We start from the raw sequence: 24,249 nt of genomic DNA, 5'->3' as shown, positions 1-24,249 counted from the left end.
AGGCACACATCTGAATTTTGGAGAGATATGCAATTACCAATTTTATGGGGTGTAACGGAAAAGTAATATAACACATAGTGTAATGAATTACTGTTGGCAGGGAGTAATACTATTACTTTTGAAATGTGTAACGAGTGATTGCTTTTGTTGAGGTTCATCCGACATTGTTTTTGCTATGCCATTGCCCTCTCTTCTTCTACAATGATTTAATGGCACCCAACTGGACACTAAGTTCCAAAAACTGTTTATCTTGATGCAGCCAACACAATAGTAGTGGATGGAAATGCACATTAAATCGATGCCTAGCTTAACGTTAGCTTTAAGACAGCTCAAGGATAGTGTTCAAATGGGGTCCAACTGAAGACTCTATACAATAATGGATGACGCGTTGCCACGTCCTCCCACTGCACAAAAATGACGTCAAAAAATACCAGATATGAGTGCTGCCATCAAGCACTGGTGAGGTCATTTGGAGCCAGATTGTACAGTGGCTATCACTAGGTGGAGCTGTGGAAAAGAGTTGCAGCCCATACACCCTTCCGAACCACTCACGTTAATGTGCAGTGTCATTGATCAAGAGTGCATTGATTGATACACACAGCTGTCGATCATGACATCACACCCCCTTTTTATAGCATCAAATAACTCATTATTACCAAACTTATCAGAGAAATGAACACTGGAACATACAGCAGTGTGAGGTAGCCTACTATGATCTTTTAGTTTGGCTCATGTCCCATCTGCTAACATGGAGGAGGCGGGGTTTATGACCTGTACTGCAGCAGAAGTCAACAGGCTTCTATCTCCTCTACCTGCAGCCCAGGATTGTATCAGTGTCTGCAACTCATAAAAACGCAACAGATTACGCTCTCGATTTGTTTGTGCCTTCCTCCTTCCCTCTTCATCCTTTTTCCTGAGAGAACATGACATCTACCAGCTTGTTTAAGTGGCAAGCTTACCGCTGTAATGCTATTTGTAGAATATAACTTTTTTCGTTGGGTATTACAAGCAACAGGGGGTGAGTATTGATACAAAATAATTTTTTTTTGTGGTGTACAGTAAAACATCTAACTTTTGCTAATCTATCTGTATGTTATATAATGTATTTCTAGGTAACTTGCCCATGCTTGTAAGTACTTAGGCCATGTAAGCCAAACAGAAATATGGATAATTCGCAGACAACAGCACTGAAATACTTTATTTATAAAGCAATACTGGGCAAACTTCCAGCTGACCTCTGCACCCTTCTGTGTGTCAGCTCTGGTAGTTTCCAGCTACGCCCCTACAAGTGGTTCCTTTTTAATGAACCCTGGGTTTTAACAGATCTGGGGAAAACTGCATTCTCCTACACTGCACCATGGACATTAAACAATCTTCAAAAAGATCTAAAATTCAAAACACTTATATCCATTGATGAATTCAAGGACATCATAAAGAATGTGATGACAGAGACATGTGCTTGTTTTTCCTGAGAGGCCACTATGTTCGAATGGTTGTTGTTTTATTGTGGATTTTTTGTATTACGTGTTGTATTTTGAATGTGTTTTGATTGGCTGCTACCTCGGCCAGGGCTCTCTTGTAAAAGAGATTTTCAGTCTCCATGGGAACTCCTGGTTAAATAAAGGTTGAATAAAACAATATATCTGACAGCATCGATTTCTCGCTCTTCCTGGGCAGGCAGAATACGTCCCACCTCAAGAGAGTGATTCACTCGGTCTCTTTCAATGAGTGTAGCAGCTAGGCTGTCTGAACTGAAGTCCAATTCAGTTGCATCTCATTCACTCACAGGCAGCGTGAGCGGTACCATATAGTAACCCCAAATAGGAGGAGGGATTCATGAGCACTTGTTCGACAGGCTGACCCGGTACACATTAAAAGAGTCATTCAAAAAGATTCATTTTTGACCATCACTATTTTAGGGTAGCTATCTTGCTGTTCATCTTATATACAGCCATAAGGTCCACTTATGAACATAACCTGAGGATTTCTGGATTTTGGCTCACCAGTGGGATAACATTAACAAGCTAGCTCAGAACACACAACATGTTTTAGTGGAAGCTTTAGCTGCCTCCCTTCCCCCGCAGCACTTGCAACAAACATGTGCCAGAGTCTGTCAGCTGAAGGAAGAAAGACTGAAATGATATCAACCCTCTCACTTCTGGTACGGCAGCAGAAAGTAAATGTTATAAAGGACACTGCAGAGAGAGGTGACCTTGAGAATCTGGAAGGATCCTCTTAGTCTGCCGCTGAAATAGTGATGTAAATGCTGAATTTCAGATTGTGATCCCTTGTAGTATGCTGCTGAAAAAAGTAATCACATTACCGTAAGGCATCTTTAAGTAATGCATTACAACACTGCCTTACAGTGGTCTCAAATCCCAAAAATGTCCTCCCAGCTCATTGTTGATGCTCTGAAATGCAGCTATGAATTGTGAGGTTTAAAATCTGTGAGCCAGGAGGAAATTTGGGGATTTGATGGGCGCTTTAACAAAATCTGGGAGTGCACCTTACATTGCAGTGTACACATTCCTTCGCGTTCTGCAGAGACCTAAACATCTGTTGAACGTACTAATTTTGTAAGTGCTATATTAACGCAGAGATATTTGCCTTTCCACTAGATATTGAGATCCTCTCTGACGCAGCTGCACAAAGTGAAACATTCCTCCGAGAATAATCACAGCGCTCACCTTGAATTTCTTTTCAAATCAGTGAAATCTGCCACAAAGGAGGAAAATAGCTGCAGTGACAATGTTCATGTGGGCACTATCTTATAATTATATATATAGTCTTAGGCTTATAAGTTTTTATCAGTAATATTAATAAAATCTCATTGCAATCTTTCTTCTACAGTGACAGGACTTGAGTGTCATTTTCAGTCACCTGTCTGTGATGTGTGAAGCATTAGGAAGAGACAGCTCTCTCTGTGTGTATCCAGTGGTCTAATGAATGGGGTCGAGTGGCACATGATGGTGTGGTACTCCCTCCTTCAGGATGTCTGACGCATATCCTCCTCTTTTTTTCATTCGTCTTGGTGCCAATTTTCACGTACAGTACAGTGCGTACTGTTCAAGGACATTGACGCGTATCCTCCATTATTGCCTGGAGCAGTTTGGCCCGTCTGTGTTTTTGTCTTCATACTCTGTGGCAACCTAATGGCCCAGCTACACCACAGCTCCTCCCTGCAGTAGACATAATGTGTTTCTGAAAGCCAGGCTGAGGGGAGAGAGTGTACTTAACCAGCGTCCAAGTCATGCCTGCTGAGGCTGCATAGAAGCAGGGACATGAGCCCTCACAGTCACCTGCAGGCAACACAGCAAAGAGGAAAAGAGATGATCACATCAAGGAAAACAACATGTAACACACTCAACCAATTATGCTTTATCACACCACTTATATGTGTAGGATTTTACTCGTGAACACACATAATCACACACACAGAAAACATCTTTATGTGTTTCAGCTTTGCGATTTCCTCTGTACAGGTGAGTTGACAAAACGTGGCATATCTTCTCCTGCCTCCAGCTACCATCACAAGTTGCACTTCCGCTAACGCACGAACACATTAAAACACCCAGCAACTGTGTTTTCACACACTGTCTTCCGTTTAAGCCCCCTCACAGAGGACAGACGCAGTACAGAAAGAAGTGACCTTGAGAATCCAGTTGATTCATCTCAGTCTTCCTCTGAATCCTGCATACGCATATTCATGTGGAAAGGTTTTCATTCTTTGTGCAGTGTGAGGGTGCTGCATAACTTACCAGAGCATGGGTGTCTGTGTGGGTGTGCATGCGCTTACGAATGAATGTGGGGCACTAAGTCATGTGCGTATATTCTAAGATCATTGTTGGAGGACGTCCTTCCTGAGCCTGTGCATGTAGAGGGCAGGGGCATCCTATAAATGTTTCACTGGTCAGATGGAGCCACTGATAATCTTGTGGTGGCACACGAAAAGCAAAAGTCATAACTGAATTTCAGGAATGTGATTATGCTGGTGAAATGTATGGAGAGTTAAGGAATCCCATACTGATATACTTTGATTTCTTATTTTACAGTTAATATTACTTACCATCTGATGTGCACAAACTAATATTGGTATAGTTACAATCCTGTTTTGATCTGGTATATATCTGTACATGTTAGATGATTCATTGTTCTTCAGCCTTTTCCTGATAAAGACAAATGTAAAGCTTTAATTTGAATGAGCATTGACTGTGATGAAAAAACAAAAAAACATTTACTAGGAACAGGCTTTCTCAAGTTTAGGGGGTGCCCATATGCAATGCCAACATGGTACCAATGGATGCCTTAAAGGGATAGTGCACCCAAAAGTGAAAATTCAGCCATTATCTACTCACCCATATGCCGATGGAGGCTCAGGTGAAGTTTTAGAGTCCTCACAACACTTGCGGAGTTCCAAGGGGAGAGTGGATAGCAGCACAACTCCACCTAATGGAGGCTGACGGCGCCCCAGATTCAAACGTCCAAAAACACATAATTGAAACCACAAAATATCTCCATACTGCTCGTCCGTAGTGATCCAAGTGTCCTGAAGCCCCGACATAAAAAGTTGGAAAAACGTCACTTGAACTCTGTTTTTAGCCCTACTGTAGCCTGTAGCTCTGACTGCTTCCCTGTACACTGCACTCACGTGTGCGCGTGAGACCAGCGAAAGCACGTGAACACACATGAAGGCAGTGTACAGGGAAGCAGTTAGAGCTGCAGACTACAATGAGGCTAAAAACAGAGTTCAAGTGACGTTTTTCCAAACAACTTTTGGATCCAAAATGTAGGCCTAAGCTATCCCAATATCTTTGGTCACGATCTATCTTCGTGCTATCTTTAAAAATGAGCACGCCACAGCGTTTTGAAGACAGTAATGTCAGCCTCTAGTTAATTTCACCACAAGGGTCAGTGGCGGGGGCAGTAATAATATTAAGGCGGCCATGGCCCCATTTTTAGGACAATTCTAGTAATTTCAATGGGAAGGAAAGAAAAATAACTCATGATAAACTATCCTATTAACTGTGAACAAACACCATAGCGTGAACACAGATGTCGTACCTAGAACAAAAACCAACTCAGCCATGAAAAGGTGAGGGTCAATTACGGGTCAGCAACTGGCAGACTCGTCAGAATAGCACCGGTGATTAAGTGTGAGTCTCAGGAACAAGGTGAAGACACTCACTCTCATCAGTGAGTGCACATGTGCAATTACTGCCCTGCTTCTCCAAAATGACTGCTCCTCTGAGCCGGGGCGCTCACCCGAGGAAAGGTGACGAGAAGTGATTCATCAGGGGATTAATTCGCTCTAAGCCCTCTGAAGAAGCACCCCAGGCTGTATCTCATGAAAACACTTTCTAGCCATAAAAATACTAAAAGAGCAAGCAGATATTAACACTTCACAATGGGGATGGTGAAAAGGTTCTTTTGTTGATTTATGCAGCAATCACCAGGATGCACCATGTTTCACCCTATTTAACCCAACATAGCTTCAAATCTCAGGACCTTAAACCCCCTCTGTGTTGTATTCAAATATGCCTCTCTCATCTGTCTGTCTGTCCACGGCATGTTGAGGGAAAGTTCTAGGTCACAGACTAAAACACACTATTAACATTCTAGTGTTTATTGGTTTAGGCATGCCTATTTATGGCATCATATTTGTGTTCACAGGTGTCTAATCCACCTGCATTCAGGCTCATTCTTCCTGTGAGAGGTAGTGACAGGACTGAGCCCGTCTGTCAGTTTGCAGACAAAACTTCATTTAGTCTCGAAGACACTGGACTGGCAGGAAAGCTGCCTCTGGATGACAGAAGATGACAGATATATGAGTAAACTGTGAAAAACACCACGGTAATTAAGGGTATCACTATAAGATGATGATAATGATGGAAGGATAAGGATGATGAAGGATTTCTGACAAAAGGTCTGACTGAAAAAAGATCTGATTGAATATTTACGAGCTTCTTCTCCATGTGCACATGCTGTCCTCTCTAATGTGTGTTTACTCTCATATATTCCACACCTGAATCGAGCTGCACGTGCTCCGCTGCATCTTTATCTCTATTCATCACTGGGATCTTGTTACTTGTGAGCCGATGAGCTGAACGGGTCACTGTATCCCGCTGAGGACTGTGACGAGGCCAGAGCTGGCACAGTTCGTGCCAGAATCACATGTTTCATTTTGTTGCACATAAAGACCAAATATCCCACTCCATACCTGACGCATTATTACACAGTACACACAGTACCACTATGCATAAACATTCTCATACTTGTGTCATTGAAAGTATGTGAAGCAGGGCTTGGCAGTGGCTTCACTTTGGCCACTCACTAACTACATCCACAGATCACAGCTCCAGCCCTGGCCCAAAATCAGCCCCCAAGGAAGTTGTTTGTCTATATTAAACCACCACAGAAGCCCTTCTCTGAACCTCGCTCTGCCTCCAGCAGGAGCTCCAGCTCCATGCAGTCTGGGCTGTAAAGCAGGCCAGACGGACAAACAGGGCCCAGGGGGAAAAGTCTGAATTGAGGCCCAAAACCATAAATCCAAACCTCTGAACCCCGTGTCCCAACATGATCTCTCCAGAGCAGAGTGTCCCCGTCCGTCTGTGTGAGCTGTCACTTGATGATTTCATGTACTTACAGCCCGGCTCCCACAACATTGTTTATTTTACATAGAAATTACATTAGAAATAAATGTGTGTGTTCGTTGCCATAGGTGCTCGAACAGTAATGATTCATAAAAAATTACATTGAGGCTAAAATGGTTTGACTCAAAGACATCTGGAGATCCGTTAATCCATATCTCCTTTAAAGATGAAAAACATATTTCAACATGATGTTTTCAATACAGATTGATAACTTTCCATTCTCTGGCTCACAACTGGGTTCCTGCACTGTTTATTTTGGGCACACTGCAGGGGGCAATGTTAGGCTCATTACTGTTTCGTTTACATATGTTCTGATGACATTATTTTCTGTATACACGTGGAAGAGATGCAGAGGATTTAAAAAACGTTGTAATGGAGAAGACAGCTGTCTGGGTTAATTACTTCTGCTTTTCCTTAGCGTGCTGCATCTTTTTTCTCCACCAGACTGAAAAAAAAAACATGCAGATGTTTTATTAGGATTAAAACAAGCTAAAATAATAAAACAAAAAATACACACCTTGTCTGTTTTTTACAAAGCCATGACATAACTTCACTTTGAATGGTATGAACTTTCTCCGTAGGCTACAGCACAACAAAAAGGAAATAATAATATCAAACACAATTTAAATATACTAAAAAAGAAACTGCTTAGCCTACTTACTTATTTATGGAACAAAACTGGGGTGCAGCTGGACTCCAAAAAGCTGTGGCCTATGGAATTGTCTCTCCTGGCTCCCTTACAGTCAAGATGGCGTCAAAGACAACAAAAACAGGGATTTCTTCATGTCATATCGTGCCTGAATCCTATCATTAGCATCATTAGTGTGATACGACGGCTGCAGAGGACGGAACAAAACCAGGTTGCAGCTGGACCTCAGAAAGCTGCGGCCTATGGAATTGTCCCTCCTGGCTCCCTTACAGTCAAGATGGCACTGAAGACAACAAAAACGGAGATTTATTCATGTCATATCGTGCCTAAATTTAGTGTATCATGACATATAGGGCACGGAATTAATGTGCAGATACTGCCACAATAAAGGCCGAAATGTGGCCTGCAACAGATTAGGTAAAGCCGAGCCAATTTCTCGAAAGCTCACAGCCGCTACAAGCCGATTGAGAGGAATGAGGAGTCAATGACAGTATGAAACAGACAGTAAAACAGGTTATGAATCACAACAATTAAGAGAGATCCTTGAGCACACAGTCATAAATAAGCACACAAGATATTAGGCTAATTGGTCAAGTAGAATTCGAGAGTAGTGGCAGACAGCATGATCCTGTCCAGGTCTAAGACTGCAGAGATAACGATCTCTCTTTTTCAAAATACTTTGACATTTGTGGACAAAAAAACATCAACATTACCATCATTGTAGAGACATCTCTAAGTATAATTTGTTTTGCAACACATCACTGGTGTCTAAAATTATTAACAATTTAAATCTTCTCCCTTCAAATGACTTTATTTAGCTGCACACAAGCACTTTCACTCCTAAATACAGGTTTTCTCCATTAAAACAATAAAAAATGAACTCCTTCCCCTCTCACATCAGAACGTCCTCTTAATCTTCCACTCCACATATGCACAGATTAAGTGCAAAGTGACCATTTTCCCCTCACAGGTTCAACACGTGGGGAGGAAGAACAACAACTTCTCAATCAGTGTAAACAGGATAATCCCAGAGTTTAAAGTCTTACCTTAAATACATATCTATGGTCACATGCACACCAGACGAAAACACCCCTATTGTCTGTTATTACTGCAACACCCGGCGTTGTTTGTCAGCTTGCCTCTTCTGCATGAACACAGACATGCCTGTTGGCACACATAAACACTTTGGCTGAGCGACACGTGCAGGTCAGTCCTCAGAAATGAGAGTGGGAAACCAATTATTCGATGTTACGCTGGAGATCAGCTGGGGAATGTAAACAGGAGAGGAGGAGAATGAATGAGAGATGGGGAATCAAGATTTGAATATTTTCCATCATTTTTCTTTAGAAGCTGGCTATGACTGCAGTGTAAAAAGCTGGCATTCCTTGAGTGGGAGGAGGCTGAAGTGTGTGTGTGTGTGTGTGTGTGTGTGTGTGTGTGTGTGTGTGTGTGTGGGAAGGGGGGGACTATTGTTATTCAAAGCCAGTGCCATAGCACACATAGCCCCCTAAAAACGCCATTGCCATCCCCCTACTACTGTTGACATTCAGAGGCATGCAAATGGAGGAACATGTTGGAAGTTTTACATTTCAATAAGAAAAAAACAACCTCTCTTCCTTTGTGTGGCTCAGGAGCTGCTTGTGCGGACATGTCAATGCAATTTCCATCAGTCATTGGAAATGCAAATGTCCTCGTAGATATAAACAAATAAGTGAAGCAATCTAGGAAAAGATGTGTGAATAGATCTGTCTTACCTTTGTTTTCATGCATCTGCACTAAAGTCCTGCAAGAAAATGGAACAAGTGAACAAACACTTGCCTTTACATTTAATTATTTCTTAGATTCTAAATAAAAATATGGAACATGATGTGGAGTTTACATCAAGGTTCTTTTGTTGTATTCACAAAGCTTTGAAGTAGATCAGCACCTCTAAGGGTGCTGTCACACCTGCCCTGTTTGGTTCGGTTCAACTGATCCCAAGTTTATTTGCCCCCTTAATGCGGTTCGTTTGGGCAAGTGTGAACAAAGCAATCGCTCTTGGATGCACACTAACACAACCGGACCGAGACCTTCTTGAAGAGGTGGTTTCGGTCTGGTTAGAAACGAATTCTGGTGCTTTTCATTTGTGGTGAGAAAGTGTTCCGACCTGGATGTGAACCAACTGCCAGCATGAGCATGTTACAGTCCTGGAGGATTATTAATGTGCACCTCCTCCTGTACTGCCTTAATATGCACATTCAGCACATCCAATGCATCAAAACATTGTTTTCTAGTTGGAGCCGCGCCTCGTTTTCAAACTGTATGGTTTGACTAAAATGAACAATGACAGCAATATAGTCCACGATGAGCAGCCCTAAAATCAACCTGCGTAGTTGTCCCTCCATTGTGACATTAGAAAGTGTCACATTTATCTTGCAAGTGTACTCTTCTTCAATGTTTGCTTTACTTCCTGGATTTTTCCCACATGGAAATTCTGACCAATCAAGAGCAGCTTTCTCACACAAGGCATTTGATCTGGTCCTCTTGTAAATGCTGCCGTGACAACACAAACCAACTCTAGGCAATTATACAACATTGGAACAAAATTAGTTCCTGATTCAGACCAAAGGAGACGACTCTAGGTCTGGAAGCACCCTAAAACCTGGACTCAGCTTAGAATAATTAGCCTCTAATAATCATGTTTGCTGACAATGGTTAAAGGCAATGAGAATGATAAGCATCTATCATGATGATAAACACATATCTGTGGTTCATGAGCTTTGCCCCCAGGGCTGCTCCAAACTGCCCCAGTTTCTCTGATATCTCAAATGACCCTCCTTTGAGGAATCAGGCCCGGGGGCAAGTGACGGTCGTATGCTTCTTCTCAGCTCCACTGTAAGAGGTAAAGCCATCTCGGGAAATCAGTCCTCACTTCTGTGTCAACAAGGACATCCTTCTGGGAACACCTCCTCCTCCATCTCCTGATTTCACCTGCCCCTCATCCTCTCTGCCAACCCCCAATTAACTCCACATTCCTCTGTTTGCAGTGAATGCCCCAAATTCTCCCTGATAATTGTCCACACCCCAGCCAAAGGATTACCCCCATTTCACCCTCTCTAACATCTATTGTCACCTTTGTGTGAGTGACACTCTGATCCCTGAGTCAGGCCTTGTTTTGCCCTCTTGTAGCTATAATCATGACTCAAAGGTATTTTAATTTACCTCCAGTCCTCCCTCAGGGAAAGTGAAGGCACAGTCGGCCTGAAGGCACGACTATACAGAGTTTCTGCACCGCAGTGTCAGATGTATTGTCGACACTTACACATTGTTTTCCAGGTACAGAAGAAGTGATGCTGCACTCCGTCATAATCAGTTTAGAGTTGACACTTTGCTGATTGACTTCTGGTGTGAGTCGCTCACCATTTCTGGGTGAATCCTGGCCCGTCATGAGGATAACAGAAACACCTCCACAGCACCCGCCCATTAGTATCTGTCATCATTAGCCTTGCCGCCTGGTTGCTAGAGGAGGTATCAAGCGTGATGCCTTTTATCTTTCTGTGTCACAAACAGGCTGCAGCGTGGGCTCACAAAATGGTGACACCTCACTCACATCATTCATTTAAAAAGGCAGGAGCTTGAGGTTGCACTCTGAAACTGTAAAAGAATAGAGTTTACATGTCATCAAATGCAAGTATGTTCAGTATTTACTCACTATTAGCAAAAAAAAATACCAGACTCAGCCTTCCTGTAATGCAGCCAGGGTGGAGTTCACTGTGATGTGGTTAGAGGGATACTTGTGTGTGTGTGTGTGTGTGTGTACACACCTAGTGACCATGTCTGCTCACGAAACCTGGGCACTAATTTCATATTTCAGCGCAGTTGCCTGTCATCAGCACTCTTATCAAAAATACATACCAGACCGTAATCACAGAAGGACTGGATGCCAAAATACCTCAGAGCACATGAGCACGAATGAAAGATGGGAGAGGAAGGGAGGGAGGGAAGCCTGCGGGGGATGAGACGGAGAGGACAGAGGAAAAGTGGGACAAAGACATGATACTGGTTAAATCAGAGCGGGGAGCAGCTGCTGAACTGATTTGTCACATGAAATACCAACAAATGTTTGTTGTGTTGCAGTCTCTTAAAAATAGATCTTCATTCCACTTGCCATTCAGAGAGCACCGGCGGAAATAGTGTGTCATTTGTGGATGTGGAGGGCAGGTAGAGCTCACATCTGCGGCATAAATGCTTGCATGAATTCTTGTAAAGTATGTGTGTGTGTGTGTGTGTGTGTGTGTGTGTGAGGGGGGGTTTGTACAACATCAGCAGCCATTAACCCCCTGTGTGGCAGATTCACAAGTGTAGGGGCATGTCTGAACAGGTTACCAGCTGCAACACAACACTGGGGAGCTGAACAGGATCCATCCACATCCTGTGTCCCACTTTAAGTCAGCAACCGACAATTTTGAATCTAATTTAAAGACGCACTTTTTTGGCTCGCTTTTAGTTTAGTCTGCAGCTCTTTAACAGCCTTTGTCAAGTCCCCTCTTAACTTTTGTTTTCTTTGGTAACGTGCTCTTACTGCTTTTTTGATCTGCTGCTGGTTTCCAACTGGCTACCAGTGTTGTTAGACTTAATTGGATTTAGATTCAATCGCAGGATAATGTCCGGTGGTTTTCTCATGTCAATTTGACATAAAATGACAGATGATGATATTTTGTTGGTTTGAAGTTGTGTTGTTCAGTAACAACAACCCAGCATCTTTGAAATGTCTCATGCCGACGTCACCTTGACGCAGAATTTAGCTGGGAGGTTGAGACCAAAACCCAACGTGTGCAAAACATCATATTGTTTAAGTCCACACAATGTGATATTACAACCGTTAGACATTTCAAATGCTGTCAAATCAATTTTCATCCAACCGAAATTTAACGTCTGTCCAACCAACCTATTGTCATTCTCAACTTGTCAAATACTGCCACTTTGACGTTGATTTTGGCATCAGATACTGACATAAAGAGGCACTCTTCCCAGCGGCTATTTCTGATGCAGCCGGCCACAACCAAACCTGTCAAACATCGCTGTTTTGCTCGTGGATGTCAGTGTCAGACACCAAAGCACCAGGACACTCTTGTATGTGCACCGAGCAGTGGCTGTTTCTGTCACTGTCGGCTACAAATAAACTTGCCATAACTGCTGTTTTGTCAGTAGATGCTAACAGACAGATGTGCACCGAGCAGTGGCAACTTCTGATGCTACCAGCGACTACCATAGTATAAAGAGCAGCTCTCTGTTTGTTTCCCATGTGAAACCAAAAGTCAATGGCATAGTGTGCTAGTATGTGTAGGATGCTACAATAGTAACGTATGCCATTGGTTGGATGTCATGTGACGTGACACTATGTTCATAATAACCGTACTTATTATGTTGTTTTCAAGACCTAACCATATGCTTTTGTTGCCTAAAAATAAACATAGCCAAAACCAGTTTTTTTTACCTGCAATAGTATGTGATTTTTTTTTCTAAAAAGACTGCATGCAGGTGAAAACGGAAATGTACTTTGAGAAGACAAAAATGCATGTAACAAACGTCAATTGAGACGCCATCCATAAATGTCTAAAATCCAAGCAGGAGGCTACCTAGCATGTCATATCTGGATATTTAGGTCATGAGATGAGAACACATTGGTCCAACATAAGAGTCCAATGTCTTTCTGATGTCACATTGACGTCTGGTGTCAGGAGGGAATTTCTCCTAACTATCCATATTATTACTCCGACTATTTCTAGCATTGCCTTTTCTCTATTATTGTTTTACTTAATTACACTATGTATCATTGGCTTTGGTGGTGGCTTTAGGCTGGTGAACTATCTGCCTACATTGGAAAGCAATTAAGGTCAACTTCTGTTATTGTTAGGTGCGCTGTATAAATAAGCTGACTTGACTTCCACACAAAACATGCATATAAGAAAGAAGCAGCTGGTTGTACTTTGAGGATGTGACTAATTCTTTTGCATTTATCAGTTATCATCAAATGCATATGTGCACTTTACAGCAGGATGACAAGAACATAATATGCAGACAGTGCATGTCAAAAACTTTTACTTTTTGAGCCTGTGTGATGACCTTGGCTTCATAACATAGTGGCAAACATCACTGCTGCTGTGAGGGGGATGACTCAGAAAAAGTTATAAAATGCTTGCACTGATGAACAGCACTGAAGACAATACGACTGCACAGTCACTCCTCAGGTGGAGATCAGTCTGCAGCTAGAATCCTGGTGCAGTCAGTGAGTGCAGAAAATCCAGCTGATAATAAAAGCTGTTGAAATAGGCTGAGCATGTGAACATGTGCTGTATAAACAGACTTGGGGATGTGAGTAATGCTAAAATAATGTGGGGAAAACTATTTATAATTTACTAATGAGAAAACTGTGTCACTACAAAATAAGATTATTTTAGTGGCATTTATGTTGTTTTTGATGATAATATATTCCATGACAAGAGCCAAACGTAACGCAAAAAAAAAAAAATTCTCTCGCTCGTCTCCTCCCATTAGAAAGCCTGTTCAGTCCGGACACCCAGCCAGTGGTCCCACCTGTTGCAAGAGCATTTCTTGCTTGTGTCTATCCTGAATATCCACGTGTAGGCGGAGGCGCACGAGGGAGGGGGGGCAGACCAGCGCCCAATCAGATGTGACCGCCGCTGGAGCGCTATATAAGCCGCGAGCGCTCCTCTCACAGCAGCAGTGAGTCTTTGCGTCTCATCCACACAGCATCAGTGTTGGCTTATTTTACTTGTGCCGCACATCCTCGGGAGTTAAACAGGATTTACTTTGTCAGTTTTATCTGAGGGGTTTGTCTGCGAGCTGTGAAACAGTTTGGACAAATTTCCATTTTGCTTTCTTGGACGGATTCGACGAAACGAATAATAAAAAAAAAATGCGTCTCATCCAGAACATGACGACCATTGCGGAATACTCAGCACCTGAATGCTCGGTGCCAAACCGGGTCATTAAAATGTCAGTGATAGGAGGCAGCGGAGTTGGCAAAACAGGTAAGAAAATAAATCAAATGTTTGTGTTTTAGTGTAATTTACTCACATCCTCGTGTTGAAGTGATTTACGTTGTTTTATATCTGTCTCATAATGTGCTCTTGCTTTTTTTGTTTCAGCGCTTGTGGTGAGATTCCTAACGAGGCGCTTCATCGGAGACTATGAGAGAAATGCTGGTGAGTAACTGAGCTGCACAGGCTACTCTTTGAGAAGTAAAGGAGCTGAAATGGCTTTCTAACATGTTCAAACTATTGGTGTTGAAATTAATGTTGTTTCTTCTCTACAGGAAATCTCTACTCCAGAGAAGTCCAGGTGGATGGAGAGCAAGTCACCATCCAGGTTCAAGACACTCCTGGTGTGGAGGTAAGACTGTCTTTCAAGCTCTCCTCTCCTCAGACAGATTATGGTTTATTTTCCCTGAGCTGACTGTAAAGAAACTGAGCTGTCAGGGTTCAACATATGAAAATCTGTGGAGGATAATCCAATACAAAGATAATATAATCTAATTGACTGTCTGGCTGTTAAGACCATCTAAACCTCTCTCTGACTGGGCTCCAGTCCAAAACCAAAGACGTATGTGTATGTATATTTTCTCCTGAAGTAGAGCCCTTCAGTCTGGCTGTAATCTCCTATTTAGGCTAATGGATGTCTGAGGCCAGGGTAAATGATACCCTGATCCTGGTCCAGACTCCTCAGTCGCCCACACCTCACTGTCCTGGAGGAGAAACCCTATAGCTCATGTCTGCCTCAGTCAACATTCCAGTCATTACTAAAGATCAGTTGCATGAAGTCAGGGAACGTTCAATCTTCATTTTTTTGTTAATCAGAAAATGATTAAAATGTCTTAAGTGTTTTAATCAGTCTCCTTTTTTCTTTCCTCCCCAGTTGACTGATAATGGCATCAATCTACCAGATCATGTGACCTGCTCCATACAGTGGGCTGATGCAGTGGTGCTGGTGTACTCTGTGACAGACCGTCGCAGCTTTGATTTGGTCGATCAGTTGCACCAGCTGGTTGTGCGCACCGGAGGCGCCAACATGCCTCCCGTAATCCTGCTGGCCAATAAGGCGGACCTGCTGCACCTGAGGCAGGTCGACTCCCAGCAGGGCCCTTTGCTGGCGGGAACGCTGGGCTGCTCTTTCTATGAAGTGTCTGCCAGCGAGGACTACAGCCAGGTGCACAAAGCTTTCCATAAGCTGTGCTGCCAGCTCGCCAAGCAGCCACCTCCTGCCCCCAACTCCTCACACACCTCTGCCAGCGCCGCCACGGAGAAGAGGCGCTCGCCCCTCATCCCCCGGCCAAAGTCTCCCAACATGCAAGACCTGAAGAGGCGCTTCAAGCAGGCGCTGTCAGCCAAAGTGAGGACTGTCACATCTGTGTGAGGAGGACGAGATGTTGAACGTGGTCCAGGGTGGCCACAGAAAGAAAGGAAGCATTGAAAATGGTAGAGAAAAGGAGGACAGAGAAGACTAATGCTTCTCCCATGACGTCCTGTATCAGTCTGGCTGAAGAAGGCAGATGGAATGAACAGTGGTTGGGTTCTAAGTAGAGAGAGGCTGATGAACCTTTACAGACGCAATGGCCTCTATGTGGCAGGTGTCTGTCCTGTCAGATACCATGTGTGAGGATAAGCAGCGAGAAGGTTCATTTGTTCAGGAGTAGAAATGACACCTGAGGACACAGAGGCAGCTGTGTGAGGCTGACTAATCCCAACACTCTGCATATAAAAATCAAAACTGTAAATCGAGCTCTCCTGGCAACAGCAGCGCTCGAGGACGCTTATTTTTAGCTGTGCTGCCCATTGTGTCTTTTCTGTATTCAGACTGCCACTACATGGCACCACTAAATGCTGGTATTATTATATCAGCCACTTCAGCCAAGGCTCTGTGCTGCCATGTGTGTGTATGTGTGTGCACTCTAGTATGTCGATACCTGCAGTATATTTTTGCAGCATCCAGAATCATTATTGTGTGTGACAGAATGATGAGAGGAGGTGGGGTGGGGGTTGTAACGGGACAACGGACACAGTATGTAGCATGTGGTGGTTATTATCACTGATGCACTTTATAAAAAAAATGATCCAAAGGGCCTATTGTTATTTATTTGTTTGATAGAAATTCACTGTTTGTTCACAATAAAAATGATGAATTTGAACATGTCTCCGGTTTTTCATTTATGAGTTTGCATATGTGTATCAAGCACATATGCATTTCATAAGTTTTTGAGCCTGTGATGACCTTGGCTCCACAACACAATGAGAAACACCTCTGCCGCTGTGAGGGGGATGACTCACAGAAAAAGTTATAAAATGTTGCCATAACAGCATTAATGAATAGCATTGAAGACAATAGAGGCATGACTGTACAGCCACTTCTCCGGCCTTGAGATCCGCCTGCAGCTAAAACCCTGCTGCAGTCAGTCACCCCAGAAAATGAGGCTGACAAAAAAAGGTGTTGAAGCAGCCTAAACCAACAGCACTGCAGAATTTATGTTAGTTTTTCTTGGGGAGTCTTCTGAGAATTGCAAGCTCCCAGAAGATGAGGAGAAAATGATATGAACGCTTTTCCAATAAAACTGAGTGTGTGTGTTATTTTAGAGAGATCTGTTTATTTACAATCCAAAAGCCTAATTGGTGAATCCTGAGTGTGGTGTTCCAGCCTGTCAGAGGGATTTACTGGTCTCTCTTTCTCTGTGTGACAAAATGTGGGGGACTCTTGTTCACTATCGATTCAGGCGTGTAGGTGGGTGAAATTAGTGAGCTCTAGCTGAGGTGATTCATGTTGGAGAGAATAAAGAGAGAATGGGAGGTGTGTACTTGTGTGTGAGGCGGGGGGGGGTGCAGGAAGGTGTAGGTGAGCTCAAAGTGTGAGCAAATTAGCGGCCTCAGCAGACAGTGTGAAACGACTTGTTAATTATTCCGCTCTTCTTTGTCACCATATGATGTGTCGAGGTGTGAATGGGCGCTAACAGAGAGTGTGTATTCACTCCACCATAAACAGGAAGCCTTCCTCGTGTTCACACACACAGCCTGCTTTTCACTGAGCCTTATGTGTGCAAAGACATCATCACACGTGACTGTTTAAAAAGATTTTATTGTTACATATTATCATTTGATGTCGTTTCACATCTCTCGCTCAGACATTTTCTGTTCTGTCTTCAAGAAAAATAAACCCAACAGCTACTTTTACATAATAACAGTTCCCCTCAGAATTAAATTAGACATGAACACAACAGGAATGTTGCTTAATTTCCGAAACACGTCCTTCTTTTTCATTTCGCAGCTTTTGACAGTGACTCTGATTACCAGACTCACACCTGACGAGGCGCTGTGACGTTTGCGGTGCATGTGTCCTTCCACGTGTGCATTCGTGCGTTTCCACGTGACGGCCCTTTTAGACACCGATATCAGGCAACAGTCTTTGGGTGGTGAAGAGCAGCTCGGGGATATCCGTCGGCCTCAGTAATCTGGTGGACAAAACCAGCACCTGGAGCAGAGCAACGACACACTCACTGGGTTAAGAAAATGTCACTGGAAGTAACACGACACTAATAAATGAAGCAGATGTGAATGTCAGGGTTAGTAATGTGCAAATTGGCAATCATCAAGGTGCATGAATCGGGAGCCTTGGCAACTGGTTTATTTTCTTAATTTGATTTAATTACTTCTGCCAAGGATGCAGTGGGCTCAGTTTGTTTTCATTGTTTGACTGTTTTTAGGGGGCGTATTATCTCAAGAGTACTTTTTGGTAAGCCAAAACTATCCCTTGTTCAATTTTATTTTATTTTGCCAGGATAATGAAGTCAGTCTCAAAACAGTTTTCAGACACAAGACCAAAACCCAAGATTGTCATCTCATTTATGTAATAACGCACATGTCTGAAAGGAGCTTCACATTACACACATACATAACTTCTGAGAATTCAAGCTGTGCAGTCTTTATCTATGTAAAGAAACAAACTACTGGCACAAACTTTTTTTTTTATTACAGAGCAGCTGGAGAGTGACAGCAAAGAGGGGAGGGAGAGAGAGGGGATGACACACAGCAAACCTTTTACATTCACCTGTGAAATCTACAGGGGGTGAGGGGTTTGTCACTAAAGCTGAATCTGAAGTGGAGAATCACTTTTCACTCTATTCTAAATGAAAATTGGTGGAAAGTCCTGAGATGACTAAATAAAGGAGTGATTGAATTTGGTGTGGATCCAAAAGTTCCAAAAGGAGCTAGATGGCACTTAAGCAGAAGCCCACTGTGTTATTACAATGACGCCGGAAGGCAGCCTTTTGTGTTGTGTCCTGATACAGAAGGGGTTGGCACATCTGGATGTGGAAGGTGTCAACAGTGAGTCATGTGAGTCAACTAACGTGACTTTAAGGGGATGATGGTTGGGTTCAGGCAACAAAACTACTTGGATATGGTTGGGAAATTATTATATTTGATATTCGTCATGTCATGACTAACGACTCATGACTAATGACTCTTGTTACTAACGACTACAACGACTGATGTAACAAAAAAACTGAACGTTGAGATCAGAATAGGGTTAGGTGTGAAAACTACTTGATTAGGGTCAGGCAACGACCGTGATTGATTTAAGTCATGTGAGGCAATTCATGTTACTAATGAGTGACTAATGACTTTTAAGGTGCTTTCAGACCTAGAGTCGTCTCCTTTGATCCGAATCAGGGACTCATTTATTTTTTACAAAGTTGTATAATTGCCTAGAGTTGGTTCGTGTTCTCACGGCAGCATTTACAAGCGGACCAGATCAAATGTCTTGTGTGAGAAAGCTGCTCTTGATTGGTCAGAATTTCCATGTGGGAAAAATCCAGGAAGTAAAGCAAACGTTGAAGAAGAGTACACTTGCAAGATAAATGTGACACTTTCTAATGTCACAATGGAGGGACAACTACGCAGGTTGATTTTAGCGCTGCTCATCGTGGACTATATTGCTGTCATTGTTCATTTTAGTCAAACCATACAGTTTGAAAACGAGGCGCGGCTCCAACTAGAAAACAATGTTTTGATGCATTGGATGTGCTGAATGTGCATATTAAGGCAGTACAGGAGGAGGTGCACATTAATAATCCTCCAGGACTGTAACATGCTCATGTTTAACCCAAACAATGTGTCATGTGACTGCAGTTGGTTCAGATCCAGGTTGGAACACCTTCTCACCACAAACAAACTGCACCAGAGTTTGTTTGTAACCGGACTGAGACCACCTCTTCAAGAAGGTCTCGGTCCGGTTGTTTAGGTGTGGACCTGAGTGTGATTGCTGTGTTCACACCTGCACAAACGAACCGCACTAAGGGGGCAAATGAACTTGAGTTTGATTGAAAGCAACCATAGTTTCAAATAAGATACAAACACCACTTTCTTAGGTCAAAGTCCTGTGCTTTTTGAACTTACCCAACTCCCTACCCACCCATCAAAGCAGATCTGCATTCCTTATGCCGTATCAATTGTCCTGAACGTCAAATAATGACGCTTGATGCCATGGGGGGCTCCTGATGTTATTATAGTGACGTTGAAGACACTGCTCAAGTGGTGCATTTTATTGCTATGAGAGTATGCCAAAATGCTGTCAAGAAAATAGTTCCTACATGAAACTGTGCACAACAAGGTCTGTGGATTATCTTCAGTAACCGGGTCATGATCTCTGGAAAGAGACATTTCTGTTGAGTTTTTCAAATGTATTTTTTGGAGCTTTGAGCTCCACAACTCGAGTGCCATCTAGTTCCAATATATTGGAGAGAAGGCAAACATCCTTACGGCCGACATTTCCAACACTCTGCAACTCACACCAAAACAATCTAAAGTGATTAACAGCACAACAGGTAAGTTTATAAATATGTGTTTTTGATTTTGGGGTGAACTGTCCCTTTAAGTAAGTAAGTAAGTAAGTAAGTAAGTAAGTAAGTAAGTAAATTTATTTATATAAGTTACTTTTCGCTGAAGTTTGCCATGTTTGAGTGCTTTCTGGATGGAATAAGAACCCCCGTCCTCTTGTGTTGTATAACAGAGACGCTCTGTTTCTCTGCAGCAGTGTTGCTTTAACTCTGGGTCAGCACCTAAAATTGGCACAAGGCCTGTTTGTAGTGGCAGCATTAGTGTATTTCAGAGGAATTTAGTCCAAGTGCAAGACCAAAACTTTGCAGTATGTTTTCAGTGTTCATCAACGTCTGGTCCACTGAAATCTGCTATCATTCATACACAGGCTTGCTTACAGTATGTTATACATGTACGTGCTCAGGTTGGAGTGCGTGTGCTGAGATCAGCATGTGTGTGGGCCAGCCAGCCTATTATTGTATAAGCTCGTCTTAATTCAGTTTTCCTGATTACAGATGGAAGGCTTTGATCCTCGCCAGGCCTTTCATTGCCTCTGGCCTCATTCTCAAAGCCTTTTATTAAGACAAACCCACATTACCCAGCCTGAGCTCCTTCTTCACCTTCCCTGCACTCCTCTGGCACCAAGGAAACGCATCCATCTGCATGTTTTGCATGTCAGTGTGGACCGCATATATAATCAGCACTTAAACCACCCAAACACACAGACAGACAGATCCAGCACCTCATGGATGCAACTGCAGTGTTAATACGTGCCACACTCAGATGAAACTCGCACCTCTACACCTGATCTGAGCCTCCTGTGTATGTAGGTCAGCATTTACGTTGGTTCACTCAGCCTGAAACCTGTCCTCCAAGGCTCACCTAATTGTGCCGAAAACACAAAGTCTTTCTACGTCTTTCTCTCTGATTATTTGTTGTATTTTGGCTCGAGATGACTCATTCACTTCAGTTCAATTCAGTAGACTCCATTTTAATTTTTCTTTCTGAATCAGTATTTCACAGTTTTGTATTTCTAAAGGAACATGAATGCTTTTGAGCCAGGGCCAGTCTGAAACCTGCCCTGCGAGGGTCACCTAAATGTGCAACAAAACAGAGTCTCTCCTTATTTTTATCCCCAATTATCTGATGTATTATGGCTGGAGATGACTCAGTTCAATTCAATGTCAGTTTAGTTCAACAGACTCCATTTAATTTTTTCTCACCAAATTTGTATTTCACAGTTTTGTGTTTCTAAAGGAACATGAATGCTTTTTGAAGATAATCTGAATGAGTCATCAGCAGCAACATGCACCCTCCTACAGACTGCTTGTGATATAACAACAAAAGACTATGAAGTGGATGTTGATTAATCATCCACACATAATCTCTATCTGCATTGTTTTTAATTGATACATCAATAACACATCCATCTGCAAGTATCAAGAAACATAGATTAGAGATGCTAACCTTACCTTGTTATTGAGAGAGTGGCCTGTTGGGTTGCACCTCTACTTGTTGGCTGACTCAAAGCTCTGTGGGTGTTTATTTGCATTTCATTTATCTGAGTCTTTATCACTGAAATCAACGATTAAAACATTTTTTAATGTTCTTCAGTGTTTTCACAGGTGGCAAACCTTACATATAACTTTTTCTGGCCAATTTTTTTTGGCTCTTTTGATAGTAAATGTTGCTGACCCTGCTCTAGCTGATCAAAGTAGTGCTAAGATTAACCATTTAACACACTCTTTTATATGTATATTTATATCTAAAATAATGCATCATACTTTATAAATTGATTCAGGGACTACGATGGAACTAAGTCTTGGGCTTTGTTGTGTTATCCCTGATACTGCCTTATACGCTTGTATTTTTACTGCTGTATTTTAATTTCGACAAGTGTAGCTGTCAAATATAATTTAGCGGAGTAAAAAAAATGAACATCTAAAATGTAGTTGAGTAGAAGTAGCATAAAATGGAACACAAATACCAATAAAACAGGGTCTATGGGGATTGGCTGGCCTCTCCAAATGTGTTGGCTTCATTTGTAAGCTCTGAGGTTCCTGCTTGCTTAAAACTTTAAAGGTATACTACGCAGGATTGTTGGTTACTGTTTGCAAACATGCTCGCCAGTGAAAGTTAAAGTAAAGCCAACCCCAGATTCACTCGCATGGTGTTTGTGTTTTTTCAGCTGTGTCTCTTTCGACGTCTGTTGCTTATGGTCTGGTACCTGGTTACTACCTTTTTACAAAGCCCCAACCTCACCTAAATGCTGTGGGGTTACATGTCCATAAACGTTTCAAACACAGAATATAAGAGTAAATTAAGAAAATATCAGCAGATGGCAGAGTCTCTGCTTAACAATACACTGCCACACACTTGTAGTGGGTTATAAGTGATTATTGAGAGGGATTGTATTTGTGTGTCTCACAAAGATTCAGTGAGAGTAATCTTAGTGTCATTCTCTTGAAGTGATCTGAAAGACGTCACCAGGTCTGCTTAAATGACAGTTTGAATGATGAGTGTTTTTTTTCCCCAATACCAAACAGAAAATGGCAAATGAAACTAAAACAGAGCTCATTACAGAACATGACAGAAAAAGAAGTCAACAGGACTCACACACGTGAGGATGCACATGTTAGTCATCTGACAGTTGCCTACTTACCTGGGTCCCTGGTTTATGTGTCGTAACCATCTCTTTGATGAGACGAAGCTCTGAGGGCGTGACCCCACCAACCAGGAAGAGGAAGAGCAGAGGGTTGTCGCTGGGATGTGGGCGACTCACCTGGAGTAAAGAAAGGACATTGTGATTGGTCAGTGTATTTTTAAGATGTCGGAGGAGTCGATGCTGTGTCTAAAGGAGCTGACACACCAAACCGACATCAAAGAACTAGTGGCGCCGAAAGCCAACTGCTGTGTCGCCTCACGTCGCCCTGTGTCAGTTGCATTTGAACACACTACACGGACTACATCCGACGGCCAAGTGGCACGTACGTTCTGCGCCTGCGTGAGAGAGAGTGGAGTGACAGAGTGGTACATCCTGACAGCTGAGGTGTGCGCTAGCCGCTCCCAGCTAGCCCCGGCTCTCCATTTGGATTCAAACGGAGAGCCAGGGCTAGCTCAGGGACTAGTGGAGGCTAACTGGCTGTGCCTCCCTCGGTCATGCTGTGCTAGCTGCTCCCAGCTAGCCCCCGCTCTCCATTTGGATTCAAACGGAGAGCGGGGGCTAGCTGGGAAGCTAGCGGAGGCTAACTGGCTGTGCTTCCCTCCGGTCATGCTCCCAGCTAGCTCTGGTTTGTTATTCAGGTTAAAGTGGGAAGAAGCAGCGGATCTGTCAGGCAGCTGAGTGAAGTGGAGCCTGAGGAGGAAGCACCGGTATCACTACAGGCAGATTCACTCGCTACAGAGGCGAGGGAATGAAACCTAAACAGCCAATCAGAGTGATCTCTGTCACCGACTAGCTCTGCCGCCGATTCAACATGCTCGATCGTCCGAAAAGCCACTGACGCCGACGCCGCAGGGCCGACGGTGCGGGACACACCGCAAAAACTAGGCCAACAGATGCTCACCAAAGGCCCGACTTTGGTCGATGGCCGATCGTCGGCTTGGTGTGTCAGGGCCTTTACTATAGAACAGTCTGTAACAAACAACTCACTCTCAGTAGGTAACACCTAGTCATTCCCTGTGTGTGTGTGTGTGTGTGTGTGTGTGTGTGTGTGTTGATGTTGAGTCACTGCTCAGCTGAACACTTGTGATACTGTGATGATGACAGTGGACTCTATTAAGACTCATGTCTCAAAACAAAGCTAAGTGGATGAATGTGTTCTCACCCTAGCGTTAATATGACGGCTGACACGTGGACATGTAAGCAGGTGAACACACACACTCATACAACACATGCAGACAAACAAAAGTCCCACACAAAGATGACTTTTAACAGTCCGCTGTTTCTGCTGAGCACGATTGGCTGTAGGTGAAATAATGGCTTTGTGCCATTGGTTGCCAAGCGCCAGTCAGGACACATCTGCAGCCTGTGAATGCTAACCGAGCAATCAGAGCTGCAGGGGGCGGACCCGAGGAGAGAGTGGCT

At 43.1% G+C, this 24,249-nt stretch overlaps 2 protein-coding genes across 2 annotated transcripts in view; one reads left to right on the top strand and one right to left on the bottom strand.

Annotated features, from left to right (window-relative positions):
• The first annotated feature begins 13,902 nt into the window (after window positions 1-13,902).
• rasl11b (RAS-like, family 11, member B) lies at window positions 13,903-16,486 on the top strand. Its single transcript, XM_033621217.2, has 4 exons — window positions 13,903-14,333; window positions 14,451-14,507; window positions 14,618-14,694; window positions 15,217-16,486. The coding sequence occupies exons 1-4, from the start codon at window positions 14,219-14,221 to the stop codon at window positions 15,712-15,714; spliced, it is 747 nt and encodes a 248-aa protein (XP_033477108.2). The 5' UTR covers window positions 13,903-14,218; the 3' UTR covers window positions 15,715-16,486.
• A 918-nt stretch (window positions 16,487-17,404) lies between these two features.
• scfd2 (sec1 family domain containing 2) overlaps window positions 17,405-24,249 on the bottom strand; it is a 132,363-nt gene continuing 125,518 nt past the window's right edge. Inside the window, exons 8-9 of the mRNA XM_078168523.1 lie at window positions 22,825-22,944; window positions 17,405-17,817 (exon numbers count right to left, since the gene is read on the bottom strand). Coding sequence (XP_078024649.1) covers window positions 17,725-17,817; window positions 22,825-22,944 — 213 coding nt within the window. The 3' untranslated portion in view covers window positions 17,405-17,724. The remainder of the gene's footprint in view (window positions 17,818-22,824; window positions 22,945-24,249) is intronic.

The sequence above is a fragment of the Epinephelus lanceolatus genome, chromosome 6, assembly GCF_041903045.1.
Source record: "Epinephelus lanceolatus isolate andai-2023 chromosome 6, ASM4190304v1, whole genome shotgun sequence".
Taxonomy (NCBI): Eukaryota; Metazoa; Chordata; class Actinopteri; order Perciformes; family Serranidae; genus Epinephelus; species Epinephelus lanceolatus.
This window is presented reverse-complemented; position numbering and strand designations above follow the sequence as displayed.

Coding starts and splice junctions, on each gene's coding strand:
- rasl11b (XM_033621217.2), top strand. CDS start 14,219: ATGCGTCTCATCCAGAACATGACGACCATTGCGGAATACTCAGCACCT. Junction 14,508..14,617: donor AGACTATGAGAGAAATGCTG/GTGAGTAACTGA, acceptor TCTTCTCTACAG/GAAATCTCTACTCCAGAGAA. Junction 14,695..15,216: donor AAGACACTCCTGGTGTGGAG/GTAAGACTGTCT, acceptor TTTCCTCCCCAG/TTGACTGATAATGGCATCAA.